Source organism: Sardina pilchardus, chromosome 6 (assembly GCF_963854185.1).
Source record: "Sardina pilchardus chromosome 6, fSarPil1.1, whole genome shotgun sequence".
Lineage (NCBI taxonomy): Eukaryota > Metazoa > Chordata > Actinopteri > Clupeiformes > Clupeidae > Sardina > Sardina pilchardus.
This window is the reverse complement of record NC_084999.1, coordinates 8,121,399-8,141,640: the sequence shown is the minus strand read 5'-3', so window position 1 is coordinate 8,141,640 and position 20,242 is coordinate 8,121,399. Positions and strand designations below refer to the sequence as shown.

The 20,242-nt window shown below is 44.7% G+C and overlaps 4 protein-coding genes and 1 long non-coding RNA gene across 7 annotated transcripts; 4 read left to right on the top strand and 1 right to left on the bottom strand.

The window, feature by feature from the left end:
- Positions 1 to 1,015: 1,015 nt before the first annotated feature.
- Positions 1,016 to 1,758, top strand: LOC134082021 (uncharacterized). Its single transcript, XR_009939541.1, has 3 exons — positions 1,016 to 1,133; positions 1,217 to 1,278; positions 1,494 to 1,758. It is a non-coding gene; the product is annotated as an uncharacterized LOC134082021 (long non-coding RNA).
- A 1,270-nt stretch (positions 1,759 to 3,028) lies between these two features.
- Positions 3,029 to 4,154, top strand: LOC134082294 (uncharacterized). The gene is made up of 3 exons (XM_062537942.1): positions 3,029 to 3,891; positions 3,966 to 3,998; positions 4,076 to 4,154. The coding sequence occupies exons 1-2, from the start codon at positions 3,029 to 3,031 to the stop codon at positions 3,973 to 3,975; spliced, it is 873 nt and encodes a 290-aa protein (XP_062393926.1). The 3' UTR covers positions 3,976 to 3,998; positions 4,076 to 4,154.
- A 2,371-nt stretch (positions 4,155 to 6,525) lies between these two features.
- On the top strand, positions 6,526 to 9,589 carry LOC134082516 (fibrous sheath CABYR-binding protein-like). Of its 3 annotated transcripts, none has more exons than XM_062538279.1 (7): positions 6,526 to 6,644; positions 6,728 to 6,789; positions 7,005 to 7,186; positions 7,373 to 7,471; positions 7,613 to 8,547; positions 9,395 to 9,427; positions 9,513 to 9,589. In XM_062538279.1, the coding sequence occupies exons 1-6, from the start codon at positions 6,622 to 6,624 to the stop codon at positions 9,402 to 9,404; spliced, it is 1,311 nt and encodes a 436-aa protein (XP_062394263.1). In that variant the 5' UTR covers positions 6,526 to 6,621; the 3' UTR covers positions 9,405 to 9,427; positions 9,513 to 9,589. The 3 variants fall into 3 exon arrangements, with proteins under 3 accessions (XP_062394263.1, XP_062394264.1, XP_062394262.1); XM_062538280.1 differs by lacking the exon at positions 7,373 to 7,471 and having other exon boundaries at positions 7,005 to 7,279; positions 7,565 to 7,711; positions 7,931 to 8,547; XM_062538278.1 differs by lacking the exon at positions 7,373 to 7,471 and having other exon boundaries at positions 7,005 to 7,279; positions 7,565 to 8,547.
- Positions 9,590 to 10,236: 647 nt separating this feature from the next.
- eaf1 (ELL associated factor 1) lies at positions 10,237 to 15,145 on the bottom strand. Its single transcript, XM_062538281.1, has 6 exons — positions 14,856 to 15,145; positions 14,382 to 14,476; positions 14,132 to 14,268; positions 13,760 to 13,938; positions 12,773 to 13,000; positions 10,237 to 12,417 (listed from the first exon to the last, which is right to left on the bottom strand). Exons 1-6 carry the CDS (start codon positions 14,956 to 14,958, stop codon positions 12,368 to 12,370), a joined length of 792 nt encoding a protein of 263 aa, XP_062394265.1. The 5' UTR covers positions 14,959 to 15,145; the 3' UTR covers positions 10,237 to 12,367.
- Positions 15,146 to 15,430: 285 nt separating this feature from the next.
- Positions 15,431 to 17,984, top strand: mettl6 (methyltransferase 6, methylcytidine). The gene is made up of 5 exons (XM_062537651.1): positions 15,431 to 15,920; positions 16,017 to 16,151; positions 16,969 to 17,139; positions 17,262 to 17,403; positions 17,639 to 17,984. The coding sequence occupies exons 1-5, from the start codon at positions 15,684 to 15,686 to the stop codon at positions 17,794 to 17,796; spliced, it is 843 nt and encodes a 280-aa protein (XP_062393635.1). The 5' UTR covers positions 15,431 to 15,683; the 3' UTR covers positions 17,797 to 17,984.
- The last annotated feature ends 2,258 nt before the right edge of the window (positions 17,985 to 20,242 follow it).

Below are 20,242 nucleotides of genomic sequence, written 5' to 3'. Positions count from 1 at the left end.
TTCCCGATGATGCGAACCAAGAAAAGCTTGTTTTTTCTAAGCGAACCGTGATGACAAGGTACATGACAGCTGGTTCATCCGGATCATATGCGCCAAAATAAACAAAGAAAACGTGTGCTTGCTGTGACAGCTTCCTTGCTGTGACATCCGCTTTTGTATGCCCGTCTTGTGGCAATTCAACACCCCCTGTCGATGACGCACCACAGGTTCAGTATATAGTGTGAACGCGGGCCGTATGCACTTTGGTTCGCAGTGTAATTGGTGCGGGAACCAGCACTGGCACCGTTCTGGCCGGCCTGAAAACATCCTCTTTGGCCATATTGCAATGCTTTTTGGGCAGTCAGTAGACATCAATAGACCCCTGAAGGTCGCCTACAAAAAAGCTACCATCTTTACCCATTTAAGGAGATCCGGTATCTTGAGATTTTTTCCAATGGGAAAATAACATGGAGATTTTGAATTATAGCACAGTTAAACTCTTGCAGGAAGGAAGAATCAGAAATGCATACGTTTTGCTCTACACTTTTGTCCTCTGCCTTCTGATGCATACTGTGATCTTTTGCATGTTAAGACGGCACACTTTGAATTTTGCTACCCCAGAGCTAACTTGCAATGCAATCTGCCATAGGTTGTCAGCTTCAATTAACACCAGGATCTCCTTATATGGACAAAGATGGCAGCCTTGGTTCCTTTTTGTAGGCGAGCTTCAGCAGTCTGTTTGGGGAGGAATGCATGTGCGCAAGGCTTCATGTCACCAACCTTGCTCCAGCAGCAAGATCACAACACATGATTGGCATAATGTATTATTCACAACACACCACATGATTGACACAATGTATTCACATGTTGACTTTTTTGCCGAGGAAGGGGCAGGATGTGTAGACAACTGATAATGCAACTGTTCACATTTGAAGCGAGTCCGGACAAACAGCAACCTCAATCAGCTGAAGCCAGTTGGTTAATTAAGATTCAGCTGAAGCCACTTGGTTGGGAGCCAGACTGTGTCAATAAAGCCAAGCTTTGTTACCTGTGACTTATAGCTGCAGTGTTGTAGAGGAGTGAGCAGTAGCATCTGGAGTTGTGGTTTGAGTGAAGACCTTGCAGTTGACCATGAGTCTTGGTTTGATGTTTAGGTACACGCTAAAGTATTGCTGATTTGTTTTTTTCTGTGTGAAGTCAATCAGTTGGTATAAGTTGTGTGTGTTGTATTCTATAGGCTACCTTGGATTTGCCTTTTCTTCTTGACTGATGTAGGCCTATGCAGTCCTCAAGTTCAAGGTAAGAATTGGGGTTTATTTCAGTGGTGTAGTCTAGTTACCTGTGGTGGGTATACTGTGATCAACCCTAAATGTTAATACCTATCCATGCCTATTTTAGTGGGTATACGGAGATGGTGATGTTTCTAGGTGGTTCTACTGCCTAGTCCTGTGTATCACATTGATACAATACAGCCAGAGGATACTGTAATTAAAGCTATCGTTAACTCGTTCCAGAAAACCTAAATTCCCATCAGGAGAAACTCATTCCTGTGTGGACTTTCGGTCCGGCTCAGGAGGATCAGAAGTCCAAGACGGTTGAGGCTCCAGCCCAAGAGCGTCCAGCATGGATTCATACTGCCTCAACATGGATCGAGATGCCACCAGCTCCAGTGAGCCAGGAAGTTCAGGAACCCAAGGTGCCTGAAGCTCCAGCCCAAGAGCCCCCAGCATGGGCCCAGATGCGCCCAACTCGGATCATGCCTACAGCTCCAGTGACCCAGGAACCCAAGGTGCCTGAGGCTCCAGCCCAAGAGCCCCCAGCATGGGCCCAGACGCGTCCAGCATGGATCATGCCTCCAGCTCCAGTGAACCAGGAACCCAAGGTGCCTGAAGCTCCAGCCCAAGAGCCCCCAGCATGGGCCCAGATGCGCCCAACATGGATCATGCCTCAAGCTCCAGCTCCAGTGAACCAGGAACCCAAGGTGCCTGAGGCTCCAGCCCAAGAGCCCCCTGCATGGGCCCAGACGCGTCCAGCATGGATCATGCCTCCAGCTCAAGTGAACCAGGAACCCAAGGTGCCTGAAGCTCCAGCCCAAGAGCCCCCAGCTCCAGCCCAAGAGCGTCCAGCATGGATTCATACTGCCCCAACATGGATCAAGATGCCACCAGCTCCAGTGAGCCAGGAAGTTCAGGAACCCAAGGTGCCTGAAGCTCCAGCCCAAGAGCCCCCAGCATGGGCCCAGATGCGCCCAACTCGGATCATGCCTACAGCTCCAGTGACTCAGGAACCCAAGGTGCCTGAGGCTCCAGCCCAAGAGCCCCCAGCATGGGCCCAGACGCGTCCAGCATGGATCATGCCTCCAGCTCCAGTGAACCAGGAACCCAAGGTGCCTGAAGCTCCAGCCCAAGAGCCCCCAGCATGGGCCCAGATGCGCCCAACATGGATCATGCCTCAAGCTCCAGCTCCAGTGAACCAGGAACCCAAGGTGCCTGAGGCTCCAGCCCAAGAGCCCCCTGCATGGGCCCAGACGCGTCCAGCATGGATCATGCCTCCAGCTCAAGTGAACCAGGAACCCAAGGTGCCTGAAGCTCCAGCCCAAGAGCCCCCAGCTCCAGCCCAAGAGCGTCCAGCATGGATTCATACTGCCCCAACATGGATCAAGATGCCACCAGCTCCAGTGAGCCAGGAAGTTCAGGAACCCAAGGTGCCTGAAGCTCCAGCCCAAGAGCCCCCAGCATGGGCCCAGATGCGCCCAACTCGGATCATGCCTACAGCTCCAGTGACCCAGGAACCCAAGGTGCCTGAGGCTCCAGCCCAAGAGCCCCCAGCATGGGCCCAGACGCGTCCAGCATGGATCATGCCTCCAGCTCCAGTGAACCAGGAACCCAAGGTGCCTGAAGCTCCAGCCCAAGAGCCCCCAGCATGGGCCCAGATGCGCCCAACATGGATCATGCCTCAAGCTCCAGCTCCAGTGAACCAGGAACCCAAGGTGCCTGAGGCTCCAGCCCAAGAGCCCCCTGCATGGGCCCAGACGCGTCCAGCATGGATCATGCCTCCAGCTCCAGAGAACCAGGAACCCAAGGTGCCTGAAGCTCCAGCCCAAGAGCCCCCAGCTCCAGCCCAAGAGCGTCCAGCATGGATTCATACTGCCCCAACATGGATCAAGATGCCACCAGCTCCAGTGAGCCAGGAAGTTCAGGAACCCAAGGTGCCTGAAGCTCCAGCCCAAGAGCCCCCAGCATGGGCCCAGTTGCGTCCAGCATGGATCATGCCTCCAGCTCCAGTGAACCAGGAACCCAAGGTGCCTGAAGCTCCAGCCCAAGAGCCCCCTGCATGGGCCCAGTTGCGTCCAGCATGGATCATGCCTCCAGCTCAAGTGAACCAGGAACCCAAGGTGCCTGAGGCTCCAGCCCAAGAGCCCCCAGCATGGGCCCAAATGCACCCAACAGGGATCATGCCTCCAGCTCCAGTGAACCAGGAACACAAGGTGCCAGAAGCTCCAGCCCAAAAGCCCCCAACGCTGGCCCAGAAACTCCCACAACAGAATAAGCCTCCAGTGAGCCAGGCACCAGCCCAAACGCCACAGTCTCCGATGACTCCAATAGACCCTGTTGGGGGTAGTTTTGGCAGCTCCTTCATGGAGGGTGTCGGTGGAGAGGCTACCTCTAATGGTGGTGCTACTGAGGGTCCTTCATCAGGGCGAGAGCGCTACCTTGTTATCACCGAGCCCTTGGGTTTTCAAACCCGCTACGTGGTGAAGTCCTTCAATCGTTATGTGCGAGGAAAAAAGATCTATTCCCAAACCACCTACATCCCTCTAGATTATCAGCCTGCTCCTGAGCCTGCTCCTGTCCCCACTCTTCCTCTGCAAGAAGCCCAGGTGGTCCAAACTGTGAAGGCCACCCCTGCAAGGTAAAAGTGGTTTTATTGTGTCAGAGCTTTGGTAAGGATTGGAATTTGCTCTAATGTGCTCTCTCTCTCCACAGAAAAGGATAGGCTTGCCCAGTTGACCTTCTGTGGTATGTGTGTTTGGAATTGCTGTTAAATTGTGTACTGGTCTTTTTCAACAACTGATTTGTGCTCATTTTCCCTCCAGGCTTTGGACTTCAATCCACATTGTGTATCTGGGCCCTTGTTGCATCGTGGCTTAAAAATAAACTGAAACGTACAAAATCCACCTTTCCACTGTGTTCATAGTTCCTGTTATGCAGCCCATCAATTGATATGCCGGTCTTAAGAGAACTCTGCCATGTGTTATGGGTCATCCTGAAGTTTCAAATGGTTTAAGATTTTGGTGACTTACTTTTCTGTTATACACCTTTCCTATCTGAAGTTGGAACACTGACTTAGGAGCAGCTGCTCTGTAATGACACTAGTTACCATGGTTACCCAGCATAAGATCCAAGTTTGCGAGTTAGGAAGTTTCTGTGATAGACGGCAGTGAGTGTTTAGCTTTTAGCATTTTGGACAGTAATTAAGCAGATGATGACTTGGGGGTTTTGTTTTAAAACAAAGGGCACTTTATTATGACCATTATGTATTAACCACCTGTGCTAAGAGCGGCCAGTGCCGTCTCTAAAATGATCTCTATACGATATTGGAGTATGGTGACCAGAAGTCCGAGACAAAAACCGGTAATGTGGGTAAAACGGGCATTCAGTTTGACCATCAATCTGATTGAAATGCATACAAGTTTATCTTTAAAAAAAAACCGGGGACATGGGTAGTTCTGTATTTTCCCGAGGACAGTCAAGCAAAAACGGGGACGTCTGGTCACCCTATATTGGAGGCTGCTGCTGCATATCATCGACCCACTCCATAGAGGTGAATGGCCTGAAGGCCCGATCACATTATAGACGGCATGCGCTGCGCCCACCGCTAGGTTGCTCTTGGTTGAGATAACGTTCTACGATTTTTGTTGCTGTTACCGCTCCTATTTCTATGGTTACTGCCGGGCTCCGCGCAAAAGACCATTCACTTACAGCGCGCCGCGGTCAAAGTTCAACATATTTCAACTTTGACCGCGGTACGCGCAACAGCGGCAAAGCGGCAAAATGCCGCCGGCGCTGCGCTTTGCTGAGCACAGCGGCAGACCCGTTTTTGCGCTCTCAACCCATTGAAATGAATGGGTTTCATAGCGCATGCCGCCTGTAATGTGATCGGGCCTTTAGACGGCAAAGTAGTTTTGCTCTCTGACCTGATGCCTTTATTTCCTGCCAAGTTAGCTTCTCCATCCTCTTCTGTTGTGTTATCCCAATGAAGCTAACTAGTCAAAACTAGCCATTTGGAAGATTGAACGCAAGGCAGATGAAAATGTTTCTAAGATGGGTGTGGTGGATTAAAGCCTACCTTACACGGACAGACTTTGCCAAGATTTGCAAAAGATTCTTGAACGACTGTAGTCTTTTGAGTAAAGCTTGAATGAGGGGCATTAGTTACAAGACTACAGTCTTTCAAGAATCTTTCCTAAATCTTGTCAAAGTTTGTCAGTGTAAGATAAAAAATCAGAGCGTTCCGGAACCGAAAAGTTGGTTCCCGATGATGCGAACCAAGAAAAGCTTGTTTTTTCTAAGCGAACCGTGATGACAAGGTACATGACAGCTGGTTCATCCGGATCATATGCGCCAAAATAAACAAAGAAAACGTGTGCTTGCTGTGACAGCTTCCTTGCTGTGACATCCGCTTTTGTATGCCCGTCTTGTGGCAATTCAACACCCCCTGTCGATGACGCACCACAGGTTCAGTATATAGTGTGAACGCGGGCCGTATGCACTTTGGTTCGCAGTGTAATTGGTGCGGGAACCAGCACTGGCACCGTTCTGGCCGGCCTGAAAACATCCTCTTTGGCCATATTGCAATGCTTTTTGGGCAGTCAGTAGACATCAATAGACCCCTGAAGGTCGCCTACAAAAAAGCTACCATCTTTACCCATTTAAGGAGATCCGGTATCTTGAGATTTTTTCCAATGGGAAAATAACATGGAGATTTTGAATTATAGCACAGTTAAACTCTTGCAGGAAGGAAGAATCAGAAATGCATACGTTTTGCTCTACACTTTTGTCCTCTGCCTTCTGATGCATACTGTGATCTTTTGCATGTTAAGACGGCACACTTTGAATTTTGCTACCCCAGAGCTAACTTGCAATGCAATCTGCCATAGGTTGTCAGCTTCAATTAACACCAGGATCTCCTTATATGGACAAAGATGGCAGCCTTGGTTCCTTTTTGTAGGCGAGCTTCAGCAGTCTGTTTGGGGAGGAATGCATGTGCGCAAGGCTTCATGTCACCAACCTTGCTCCAGCAGCAAGATCACAACACATGATTGGCATAATGTATTATTCACAACACACCACATGATTGACACAATGTATTCACATGTTGACTTTTTTGCCGAGGAAGGGGCAGGATGTGTAGACAACTGATAATGCAACTGTTCACATTTGAAGCGAGTCCGGACAAACAGCAACCTCAATCAGCTGAAGCCAGTTGGTTAATTAAGATTCAGCTGAAGCCACTTGGTTGGGAGCCAGACTGTGTCAATAAAGCCAAGCTTTGTTACCTGTGACTTATAGCTGCAGTGTTGTAGAGGAGTGAGCAGTAGCATCTGGAGTTGTGGTTTGAGTGAAGACCTTGCAGTTGACCATGAGTCTTGGTTTGATGTTTAGGTACACGCTAAAGTATTGCTGATTTGTTTTTTTCTGTGTGAAGTCAATCAGTTGGTATAAGTTGTGTGTGTTGTATTCTATAGGCTACCTTGGATTTGCCTTTTCTTCTTGACTGATGTAGGCCTATGCAGTCCTCAAGTTCAAGGTAAGAATTGGGGTTTATTTCAGTGGTGTAGTCTAGTTACCTGTGGTGGGTATACTGTGATCAACCCTAAATGTTAATACCTATCCATGCCTATTTTAGTGGGTATACGGAGATGGTGATGTTTCTAGGTGGTTCTACTGCCTAGTCCTGTGTATCACATTGATACAATACAGCCAGAGGATACTGTAATTAAAGCTATCGTTAACTCGTTCCAGAAAACCTAAATTCCCATCAGGAGAAACTCATTCCTGTGTGGACTTTCGGTCCGGCTCAGGAGGATCAGAAGTCCAAGACGGTTGAGGCTCCAGCCCAAGAGCGTCCAGCATGGATTCATACTGCCTCAACATGGATCGAGATGCCACCAGCTCCAGTGAGCCAGGAAGTTCAGGAACCCAAGGTGCCTGAAGCTCCAGCCCAAGAGCCCCCAGCATGGGCCCAGATGCGCCCAACTCGGATCATGCCTACAGCTCCAGTGAACCAGGAACCCAAGGTGCCTGAGGCTCCAGCCCAAGAGCCCCCAGCATGGGCCCAGACGCGTCCAGCATGGATCATGCCTCCAGCTCCAGTGAACCAGGAACCCAAGGTGCCTGAAGCTCCAGCCCAAGAGCCCCCAGCATGGGCCCAGATGCGCCCAACATGGATCATGCCTCAAGCTCCAGCTCCAGTGAACCAGGAACCCAAGGTGCCTGAGGCTCCAGCCCAAGAGCCCCCTGCATGGGCCCAGACGCGTCCAGCATGGATCATGCCTCCAGCTCCAGCGAACCAGGAACCCAAGGTGCCTGAAGCTCCAGCCCAAAAGCTCCCAGTGGACCAGGAACCCAAGGTGCCTGAAGCTCCAGCCCAAGAGCCCCCAGCATGGGCCCAGATGCGCCCAACATGGATCATGCCTCCAGCTCAAGCTCCAGTGAACCAGGAACCCAAGGTGCCTGAAGCTCCAGCCCAAGAGCCCCCAGCTCCAGCCAAAGAGCGTCCAGCATGGATTCATACTGCCCCAACATGGATCAAGATGCCACCAGCTCCAGTGAGCCAGGAAGTTCAGGAACCCAAGGTGCCTGAAGCTCCAGCCCAAGAGCCCCCTGTATGGGCCCAGATGCGCCCAACTCGGATCATGCCTACAGCTCCAGTGACCCAGGAACCCAAGGTGCCTGAAGCTCCAGCCCAAGAGCCCCCTGTATGGGCCCAGTTGCGCCCAGCATGGATCATGCCTCCAGCTCAAGCTCCAGTGAACCAGGAACCCAAGGTGCCTGAAGCTCCAGCCCAAGAGCCCCCAGCATGGGCCCAAATGCACCCAATTGGGATCATGCCTCCAGCTCCAGTGAACCAGGAACCCAAGGTGCCTGAAGCTCCAGCCCAAAAGCCCCCAACACTGGCCCAGAAACTCCCACAACAGAATAAGCCTCCAGTGAGCCAGGCACCAGCCCAAACGCCACCGTCTCTGATGACTCCAATAGACCCTGTTGGGGGTAGTTTTGGCAGCTCCTTCATGGAGGGTGTCGGTGGGGAGGCTACCTCTAATGGTGGTGCTACTGAGGGTCCTTCATCAGGGCGAGAGCGCTACCTTGTTATCACAGAGCCCTTGGGTTTTCAAACCCGCTACGTGGTGAAGTCCTTCAATCGTTATGTGCGAGGAAAAAGGATCTATTCCCAAACCACCTACATCCCTCTAGACTATCCTCCTGCTTCCGAGCCTGCTCCTGTCCCCACTCTTCCTCCACATGAAGCCCAGGTGGACCAAACTGTGAAGGCCACCCCTGCAAGGTAAATAATGTATATACAGGCATGGCTGAAAGTGTTGGCACCCCATGCTAAAGTTGACTAAAAAGAGGAATATATAATCATCTTTTGGAAATTGATCTTAATGTCTTAAGTAATGAAATGAGGAGATATCCAATCTTTAAGGGCACCAATTTTCTTTAAATTAATAATGTATTATAAATAAATAAATTCTTCCTTAAAATACTGGGGTCTTAAGTATCGGCACCCTTATGTTAACCCTATGTGCCCATAGAGGCAGGCAGATTTTATTTTTAAAGGCCACTTATTTCATGGATCCAGGATACTATGCATCCTGAAAGTCCCCTTGCTCTTTAGGACTACAATTGCCCGACATCACACACCCTTCACCATACCTAGAGATTGGCATGGTGTTTAGTCTTTTAGCCTGTTTGATGCTCATCGAGCTCAATTCAAATCAAACCAGCTAATAGGCTAACTGAACCAAACGCCATGCCAATCTCGAGGTAGGGTGTGATGTGGGGCTATTTTAGTTCAAAAGATCAAGGGAACTTTATCACGATGCATAGTATCCTGGATCCATGAAAGTCGCCTTCAAAAATCTGCCTGCCCTATGTGTTAAATTCCCATAGGGGTGCCAATACTTGTGTCCCCAGTATTTTGGGAAGAACACTTGTTTATTTATGATTCATCATTCATTATTCATTCCTTTAAAGGTTGGAAATTTCCTCTTTATCACTTAAGGCATTAAGATTAATTTCAAAAAGATTGTTTTATATTCCTCTCTTTAGTCAACTTTAGCATGGGGTGCCAACACTTTCAGCCATGGTTGGCTGAGTTGAATTTGCTGTAATGTTTTCTCTCTTCACAGAAAAGGATAGGGTTGTCCAGTTTGTCTTCTGTGGTATGTACAGTATATTTGGCATCTCCATTATTTTGTGTACTGATCTTTACAGCAATTAATTTATTTGTGCTCATTTTCCCTCCAGGTTTTGGACTTCAATCCACATGTATATGGGGCCTTGTTGTATCGTCGCTTAAAGAATAAACTTTCTTAAACTTTCTACATTGCCTAATTTTCTTGAGCTATCCTGTAGCCAGGGAATTTCAAAGAAAGGTGTTTCATTCTTTTAAAGGAAACACAATTCTGTAAATTAATGTAATCTGTGCAACCTGTATGGTATGGATGTAGTTACATGAATAGCATAGGCAAAGATGAGAATTGATAGTATAATTTTTTGAGCGCGACAGCACATCTTAAATATCATTCTGGACTCACTTGATCAAATACAATGTTAACATTTTCAGTCCTTGTCAATAGTTATCAATGTCAACATTAACTTTCCAGTACCATCTATTTTAGTCTTGGCAGACAATAACAAGTGGCAAAACTGGAAAGGTTAATACTTTCAAAAGTAATTGTGTGCACATCCCGTGTGTAATGTGTCCACACTATTAGCTAGCGGTGCTTTAAGCTCCTGTATTTAATGTTTTAAAAAGAGGCAATGTTTTGACCTATCTGGGTCCTCTTTGCTTGAGGACATGGGTAAAGTTTCAATCCTGCTATCTTAAATATGAGCGCTTAAAGCAGTGTTGCGGAAATTACACAATTCACTAAGGCTAATACTTCCACCTGTACTGGTGATTAAACATGCTGAGGTCTAATAATGATTTAATGCCAAATTATTAAAACATCCATGAAGACCAGGTGCATTTGGATAGACACAAACTTTAATGCATTTAAAATTCCACAAAATACAAACGGTAGATACACTGATAAATAAACAACTAAAATAACCCCAATATGGAAGCAAAGAAGCCATCAAGCTTGGGAGATGGAGAGGGCCAGATATGCACCACAGCGGTGGGGAAGTACAGAACACACAGAAAAAAGAACTGCTCACAAAGATAATAGTATACAACTGCAAATTGTGAATGTTCTAATCCTGATAAAATGGCCGCCGCTTTCTTATAACTCACTCTTCAGTAACGTCTAAAGCATGGGAGCCAGAGTTGAAGACTCTATGTCTATACACACTTTGTGTCCTGCATATTGGCCATTTTATTTTAACACCCTGATATATTTTGTTCCTTTTTGCATTCCCAATATGTGTACTAACAGCATGACCTATGTGATAACATATATACACATTCATTAAAGTGACCTGTGATATCAGACATATGTCTGTTTGTTGAATGTGTCCAAAAAAGAGGTGATGTAAAGACAACTTAAATTCAGTAACTGAAAAAATAGGAAGTGGTATATTCTGTACCTGATGTGACCTGCCTTTTTTTTCTTCTTTCAGATTGTTAGACATTTTGGTAGATGACTGCTACATAAAACCAATAGGGCCATTGGGAAAACTAAAGCCTGTGACCAGCTGAATGACAAAATACTGTTTCAAAGTCTCACTTTTTTATGAATGTATCTGTAGATATAGCTATATATTTCAATCCTTGTTTATTGTACAGGATGCCTGCATAAAGTTGCACCAATTGTTCCCTTGTGACTAAAATGTAACATTCCTCGTGACTTTTACCCATCACTGATTGTGTCACACTACTATCATATGGAGCTGACTTGTAGGCATCCTGAAATCACAGGCTCTCCCTCTGCTGGGAGAATTCATGGGACAGGCCAAATCCATCTCATGCACTTCCACCTGTTCTATACAAAGCCCAGGAGGCGCATTTTACTCAAACGTCTAATAAATCATGCTTGTTTTTCTTAAATCACATGCTTCCTTTAAGTGAATCCTGCACTTCTTTTCATGCTTTTGTTCGAATGTTTTTTGTAATTATTATTATTTTAGAAAGGTCGGCTACACGCTACAACTTGATATTCTTAAGATCAAACCTTAAGAACTGGACAAATGGCTTAATATTGTGTCCAGCCGACTGTCATGATCATGACCATCTACAACGTCGCTGTCACAGTCTAAGTCTATAAAAATCACTTGGTCATTTGTATTTTTATTGACAGAGTTGTTGATATAGGGAAACTTTGCTCTAATGTGGGAATTGCCAAACTTTCCAGCTTTTTACCGAACAATCTGTTCTGCTCCCCTTAGTTCTGATCAACTGATAAATAACCAAAATAATTCAAAAGAGCTCACAATTAATTCAAACAAGAGCCCAATTTTGTAAAATGGGCACACAATTTAGTAAAAACAAGCACGCATTCTCTCGATATACAAAAATAATAATAATAAATAAACAAAATTCTTGCAATGCCACCTCCCGGGCTCGTAGTCCTGGAATATGTCTAAAATACAAAATATATATATATTTCTTTTTTTTCTGATAGGAAAAAGATAAGCCTTTTCTTCTGTACAGTGGATCCCCATACAAGGTGAACATCATAAAAGATAATAAACTGAAATATGTCTAAAATGTCAATGGGCTGCACTGCTTATGGGCTGTTGTAACCGTTTAAAAGCTGAGTATGCTAACAGTATCAGGAGTGATTAAATGAGCAGGTCCAATACAGTGAAAATAAAGACTCAAGTTAAAATACACTCATGCCATTGCCTGATACATATCTCCACCATGTTTATCTGCTGTCTCTGAATATGTAAGCCAAGATACACACCTTCTTCCAACCTCATATGTAAAAGATCTGAACTCTGAAATACAAAATAAAATATACATCTAATAAAAAATACACTCTTTTAATCTCCCAGTGCTCAGTCAGCGGGATAGTTAAAATATAGAGGAGCCAAGCTTTGCACAAGTGAGTGTACACTGAGAGCTAGGGTTTGGGGGTTTGGGGGTTTGGGGGCTTGAGGGATTGGGGTACTCAGTGGAAGGAGAATGGCAGCGAAGATGGGAAAACAAAAGGTGCTCAGTCATCATCACTGTCGCTTCCAGATTCACTCAACTGAAGGTCATTCCCTGTGTGGAGGAAATACATTTCAAGTTATATTCAACTAAAATTGATCAATGCACTTGCGTAACAACAAACACTTCTGGTCAAAGCATGGCCCAGTATGTCCCAAAAAAGTTGCTCAGCTTGTTAGATGTCAGTTGTTACTGTATTCCAACACTGAACTGCAAAGGGCAAACCAATCTTTTAAACATCGATCCTACCCAATCAACATCTCAGGTTATAGATCAGTTTATAGATTATTGTGTAAATGCCATTATGGACTTCCCCCAAAATTGCACCTTCACAATGAATGTGTAATAATGGTACTGTACAGTACCTGTATGTGTTTTTCATGACTTTAACCTCAGTGCATCTACTTACTGAGCGTATTGATGAGCTGGTTGCTGCTCTGGGGCTTGTCAGTGCCGTTGACCACGGGGAGGCGGTTTGGAGAGGGCTGGTGGTGGGGAGCAGGCGATCGCGATCGCTCGCCCTCGCCGTCGCTGCTGGAGCTGTCGTCGCCACTCCCAGAGCCGCTGCCCGAGTCTGACGAGCTGCTGCTGCCGCTGCTGCTCATCTGCTCGATGACCTCCACCTCCGCGCGCAGCTCTGGGACGGGCAGTTTAAAGAGTTTAGTTTAGTTCTGTACATATAGGACTCTGGCTTGCATAACAGTGTCTCTTATAAATAACATAACTGTAAATGTATGGCTCTGTTGGACGTCTTGGAATGGTGACACATAGTGTTAGGTTTAAAGTCTAAGGGCAAATTATTTAAATGGCGAGCAAAGTCGTTCATGCCATGTTCTTGTGCATTAACTAGAGCGATCATCTGGCATGCGGGAGCTTTGAGGTGACTCATCACTGTTTGTGCTTAAGGTCTTGCCCATGGCATTAATTTAACAAATTTTACCTAGTTGTGAAATTAGGTTTAGTTTGACATAAGACTTTGCCCTTCATGCCATGGGCTGGCTTTAAAAAGGACACAGAATACGCACACATAAACTACCTCAGGTATACTAAAAAAGAAAGCAACAATGGATAGAAATCTTTGGGGCATACGCAATGCACTGAATACAAGACAGACAGTTTTAGGATAGCAGTCATCACTAACAGAGGGCAGTCCACTTTCCCTCCAAGACTACCAACGATGGCTTTCTGGCAAAGCTTCACATGAAACTCTGTCCAAGTCTGCATAATTTGAATAATCTGCTGCATCATCAGTAAGTCTCTTTGGGTAGAAATGAATACATGAATAACAATTATGTATAAATTACGGTTGAAAAACAAAAAACTCACAGCTGTTCCTGACATACTGTAAATAAACGGGATCACACACAGCTTGTATCAGCAGGGGGCATGCCCTCACCTCTCTTGATGTCATCTAGCTGAGGCTCAGGGGAGGGATTGTCCTTGGATGGTGATGGTGATGGAGATGCTTTGGCACCCACTCCTGGCTTGGTTGGAGCACGGAACTGTGAGGGAGGCTGGTTAGCCCTTACTGACTGCTGCTCTATACGCGCCTGGATCTTACTGCTGCCCTCCGCTCTGCAAATAACACAGTGGAATCATGCCATGCTCCTCCTTATGAAGCATGTGACTGCATGGCTATTAGGTACACCAACATTTAGGCAACATATTAATTTGTGTCTATGTATGTGTCTGCCATTATGATTTTTTATAAAGCCTGGCACATAATAGTGTTTGTTCCGTGATGACAAATAAGGTTACTCAGACTTACCTGGTCTTCTTGACCTGTATGCTGCTACTCAGCTTTTCAAGGATATACTCCCCGGTGTCATGGTTGATGATCAGAACACAGTCTTTCTGATATGGCCTCTTGTTGCCTTTGAATACCGTCATGGGTGGTGTGGAACCCTGAGAGAGAATAAAAAGTTATTCAACATGTCACAAAGAGAAGTAACATGTGTTCAGTTTTTAACAAGCCTACAGTATGTGTGTTCACATCTAGGAAAGAAGTGACACAATACCGGAATGTGAGGTAATGTGATGGTGACTTCATCTCCTTTTCCAACTTGCAGTTCCCCCTCACAAGTTGTGTCTATGGACGCTGGTTTGAAATCATCTGTAAAAACAAAAACCGTATGAAAGGAAGTCACAGAGAGGGTGCACTGATGCAGGGGGAAAACATCTGTCAGCTGGTTGACTGAATGTACAGGGATAATGGCACAACAGATAAAAAGCCACAACATGGAGTATTATTAAAAGAAAAGGTTGTAAAGAGATGTATCGTTAATGCTGTTACGTTGCTTTAATGCCGCTGACGTAATTTCATTGCTTGCTTGCTATTTAATCCATAGCTAAGTTACCTCAGTGACATAACTTGACAAGCTATGCAGGCTAGCATGCTAGCATAACACAGCTGAGATAATGTAAGCCTGTCAGTCAGGCTAACTCAGTATAACTACTAACTATGGTCATAACACACAGTAAAGTCAACTCACATCTAATGGTATGAAACGAAGATTTAGGGCGTTTTTCAAAGCTTTCCCCAAGCTTTAAGACATGCTCTTCTTTGTCCAAAAGCGGATTTGAATTTCCATTCATGGCCTACTTCGAACGATCAATTTCACATTTACTAAAATTCCCAGAAAAGCCAACTGTTTGATTGAGTGAATAAAATCACAATGATAGTAAATCACAAATGATAAAGTCAGGCTACATGATAGGCAGCAGCTAGAGCACACTAGTTAATCTCTCGTACAAAAACAAAGTGTAACGTAGACGTCATGGAATCAGCTACACCTCTTCCTGTTTTGGTTCTGTTGTCAAATAATACCGATGAGGCCACGAGCTAGTGTTTTCTTTTAGATTGATTTGTTAGTAGTTTTGCAGGATTTCTAATTAATGCTTTGTCATTTATAGTATATTTGAAAAAATAAATAAATGAATAAATAAATAAGAAACACATTTGTTGGGTTGAGCTTTCAAAGAATGTGAAAGAAACATCTATTGTACTGATGCGTTTTTTGTTTCTACACGGATGACAATTACAGCCACACACAGTCGAAATCCCATGCTGAGTTTTGAAGAGTTGAGTTGAATGTGGAAGGTAGAAATCTATTTGTACGGATTTATCCGTTATTATGATAACGGATAAAATGATAGACCATCGTTTTGAAAATTAATGTATTCGATCTGGTTAAAAAAATATAATTATATGATGCGATTTAGGTAAATTACCAGTATCGATAATGCTTGAGTCGGGTAGGCGTTAGTTGTCTTTGAGATCATTCTGAGATGAGATAACTATACCACGTAGAGCAAATTAAATGGAGTCAGTTGAGTCTCACGTCAAACCAGATGATTCTGGCTTGAGAATTCTTTCCCAGGAGGAGCTGGACAAATTGAAAGACGACCGAGTATTGGTGTCCGAATTTAAGCAGCAGAAGCTTGAGAAAGATGCCCAGAAGAATTGGGATTTGTTTTACAAACGGAATACAACAAACTTTTTTAAGGACAGACACTGGACGACTAGAGAATTTGAAGAGCTGAAAGCATGCAGAGAGGTACGATCGTAAAAGTGGGCCCAAAAATACCTGTTTACACTGGCTTTACAATCGCAGCTTTTGACCATCCCTTCTGTCCTATCTGTCCTTCGTTAGTTTGAGTCCCAGAAGCTGGTGCTGCTGGAGGCTGGCTGTGGAGTGGGTAATTGTATTTTCCCACTTCTGGAAGAGGACCTCAATATCTTTGTGTATGGCTGTGACTTCTCTCCTAGAGCTGTGGAGTTTGTTAAGGTGAATAGTGACAGATCACATGTCTATTCAAGCATTTCATGGTCTGTTGCTCACAAAAGTAGGCTATTCACCTGCCTTAACTCACATATGAACTTCACTCACATCCCATCCTTAATCCATTGGGTTTAATAATATGACATCGGTCCACCTTTTGCAACTATAACAGCCCCTTCCTGTTCCAACATGACTGTGCACCAGTGCACAAAGCAAGGTCCATAAAGACATGGATGAAGACAGAGTTTGGTGTGAATGAACTTGACTGGCCTGCACAGTCAGTCCAGTCCAGGGGTGCATTCCCCGAAAGCATCGTAAGCCTAAGATACTTTGGAGCACTCGTAGATCCACGAGTGTATTCACGATGCGCTTAAGTTACGATGGTTTCGGGAAACAGTCGGAAAAGAGTAAGAGGGACTTTACGATCATCTTAGGCTTACGATGCTTTCGGGGAACGTACCCCTGACCTCAACAGGTCACCTTTGGGATAGATTAGAACAGAGACTGAGAGCCAGTCGCCTCATCCAACATCAGTGTGTGACCTCACAAATGAGCTTCTGAAAGAATGGTAAAAAAAAAACATACACACGCCTGAACTTTGTGGAAAGCGAGTTTAAGAGTTTAAGCTCTTATAGCTGCAAAGGTTAGACCGCCGTCATATTAAACCCTGTGGATTAAGGATGGGATGTGACTGAAGTTCATATGTGAGTCAAGGCAGGTGATACAATACTTTTGGCAATATAGTGTATGTTTACAAACTGCATTCAGGCAGTGTTCAGTTACAGTGATTTGCAGTAGCTTTACTAACTGTTTCTGGTTTCAGCAAAATTCTCTGTACTCTCCGGAGAGGTGTTTGGCGTTCCAGTGTGATTTGACCAAAGATGACCTGCAGGATAACATCTCTGCAGAAAGCGTGGATGCAGCCACACTCATATTTGTGCTCTCTGCCATTCATCCTGACAAGATGCAGCAGGCTCTTATGAATTTATACAGGGTATAGCAATTGTATACAAGTTACTCCAACACTATACATTTGCATAAATGTTAACTGAAAGTTAAACTGTATGCATGCAGTTTTGACACTGGACAGTCTTTTATGTTTATTTTGTCTGCCAGGTTCTGAAACCAGGTGGAGTGGTATTGTTTAGGGATTATGGCCTTCATGACCATGCCATGCTTCGGTTTAAATCGGGAAACAAGCTCGGGGAGAACTTCTACGTGAGGCAGGATGGTACACGGTCCTATTTCTTCTCTAAAGGTCAGTCAATAACTCATCTGATGATGCTCCACCACAGATTGACACACAGCATCAAAACAATGTCACAAAAGGATCCCTTTATTGCATGTTCTTTAAAAACAACCCAACATTTCAGCCTATTCGCCTACAATGAAAGATACAGACCTTTTGCGAACCGGTTGTAAGTTGTAACCAGCAATGTATTGTACTGCTTGTCATGGTGGTTTTACATGTCAGTTGTTCTGATCTGCTCCAGAGATGCTGACCAAACTATTCCATGACGCTGGATTTGAGACTGTGGTGAATGAATATGTTCTGCGGGAGACTGTGAACAAGAAAGAGGGTTTGTGTGTGCCACGTGTTTTCCTTCAGAGCAAATTTAGACGCCCACTGACCTTGAACAACCAATTGTAAAAATGTGCCAAAGTGATCCAAGGATGTTGCCTATGGTCAATTTAAAGAATAGTATACAATTCCTCATACATTTTTTTTGACAGAAATACAACCATAGACATTTGTACATACCATGCTTTGAATTGGAATTTTAGCCATATTGTTTCTTTTTTCATAGTATTAATAAAAGTATAAATAATTGTTTCCTACTATGTGTTTTGTGTCACCACATTCATTGAGTTCATTACCATACTATATGACATGGTCCAGTACTACACCTATACACTAGCCTGAAAATCCAGACCCAAATCTAGAACGATTTAGGGTCTGACTATGAGTAATAATAATAGCCCAACTTGAGGGGCAGCACCAAGCATGCATTTGAAAATATCACTGCACGCAATTGGATAACATTATGACCAATGTCTACTGACTGATTACGGACTTTGATGTCGCAGCGCTGTTTAGCTCGCCTCTGGCCCGCCTAGATCAGATACACCGATGTGATTGGTGCAGCTCAGCTCTAAGGGGTAATGAGCATTGCTGATTGCCAGAATGACTCACTGAGTAAATTCAAATTGTGCTCTCGCAAGAGCTCTGGATTTTCAGGGTACCTACACACCACCACACTTACGGGGACAGGTCACCACTAGATGGCAGCAACAGACCTCTGCAAAAAAAAATTGTTGATGAGTTGATGTTCATATTCAAAATTAAGAGACTACTGTACATTTGAATATGACTGTCAACTCATTCAAATGTCACTCAGCAACTGTAGGATGACATCAGAAAAATGTGCAGTGGTCTCTATATTTTTTTCCAGAGCTGTAGCCTATATGTAACACAACACATGTAACACAAATACAACATTCTTTCCGACTATAATACTTTCCCCTTGAGAACTGGCACTACAGTGGTTGTTCCTGCGTTCAGCCTCCGTGTCCATTCAGCATGTCCTAGTTTCATGTCCTGTTGGTGGGAAGCACAGAGAACATCATGAACTAAGCGCAGAGGCTCTCAAGGTCCTGGCCTTATCAGGTTCAACCCTCATTATTTAACAGACTTACTAACAACAGATTGAAATGACCAACACCCACACGCCCACACCCTGTTCCTTCCACCACATGCAGACCAAGAGATGACCTTCCCCTACTTGTCAACAACTGCCTGTCTCTATCGTTCCTCCCATCTATTGAAAAGCATGTTTGTTGAAGCTGTTCATAAATAGCTTCTTTCTGTTGCAGTGTCATATCTGTTATTTCATAGAGAGCAGACTGGACACATCCAGGTATTGTGCACACACACATTCTCTCACTGAAAATGCTCTGAGATTGATGCTCCGAATTCAGCCACAGTCTTTCCCCCTTGGCCTGATTTGACTGAATTATTTCAAGTTTACAAAGTGAACTCAACATTCTGAATGTCAAACAATGAAAGCGTCAAATAAAACATAGCCCTACAAATCTAGCAATATAATCACTAGCCAAAGCTGTAGCAATGAACAGCTCCATACAATTTAGGCAATATGGTCGGAGTGGTATGGTATAGAGTGACGTTCTTTAAATGTGTTATTTGAGTGTGGTATATATACATTTCATGAAATGTAAACTTATGTAATGTAGGTTCTAATACTGTCCAGTTGATGAAAAAGCTTGTTTTGTCTTTTTTTTTTTAGATACAAAATCCCTCAACATTCATCAGATTAACTATATGTTAGTGGAAGGTGGAACAGAACATTTTGTTATGGCCTTTGGTCTTGCTGGAGCCAATGGCAGCACTTAAAAGAACAAAATTAATGATTTCCTGTGCTGATTTAGCTTCCCCTTTCTGTCACATCACACTCATGGAAACTGTGGAGCACTACAGATCCCGTTGGATGTCCTTGTGGTGACCAGGTGCTTTGTCCACATTACATAACTGTCAGACAACCATCCAATCCTCCGATCTGTATTTCCCTAGCTTGACAGCAGGAATGAAGACAAGGTGTGCATGTTTGTGTCTCAGGAGAGAGGGTATCAGGGTAGCTGAGCTTGAACACCGTGAAGATGTTATCCTTGTCCTTGGAGTAGTCCCATAGGACAGCTGCAGAGCTGACTGTTTGTTGTAAGGTAATTTTAAGTTGCAGTCATCTTGCCTGAGCCTGCAGTTCAATAGAGATGACTTGAAGAGATAGTCTTCAGTTCTTCGCCTGCCCATAAGGAATGAGGGATGTTATGCAGGCCTACAGAAAAGTACTAACGCGCCTAAGCTTGAGGTTTGAATGTCTTCAATTGGATACCAGGTTAGAATATAGCCTATCGTTTTGTCAGCAGGATTCATTTCATTACAAAGAGGATATTCTATCTCTGAATCAGTTATGTATGATGGACAATGACATCAGCTTTGTGTCTATTATGTCACATACCAAATAAAGACAGCCTGCTGTTACAATCCATTTTAAGATTAAGCAGATAGAGTCACAGCTGAA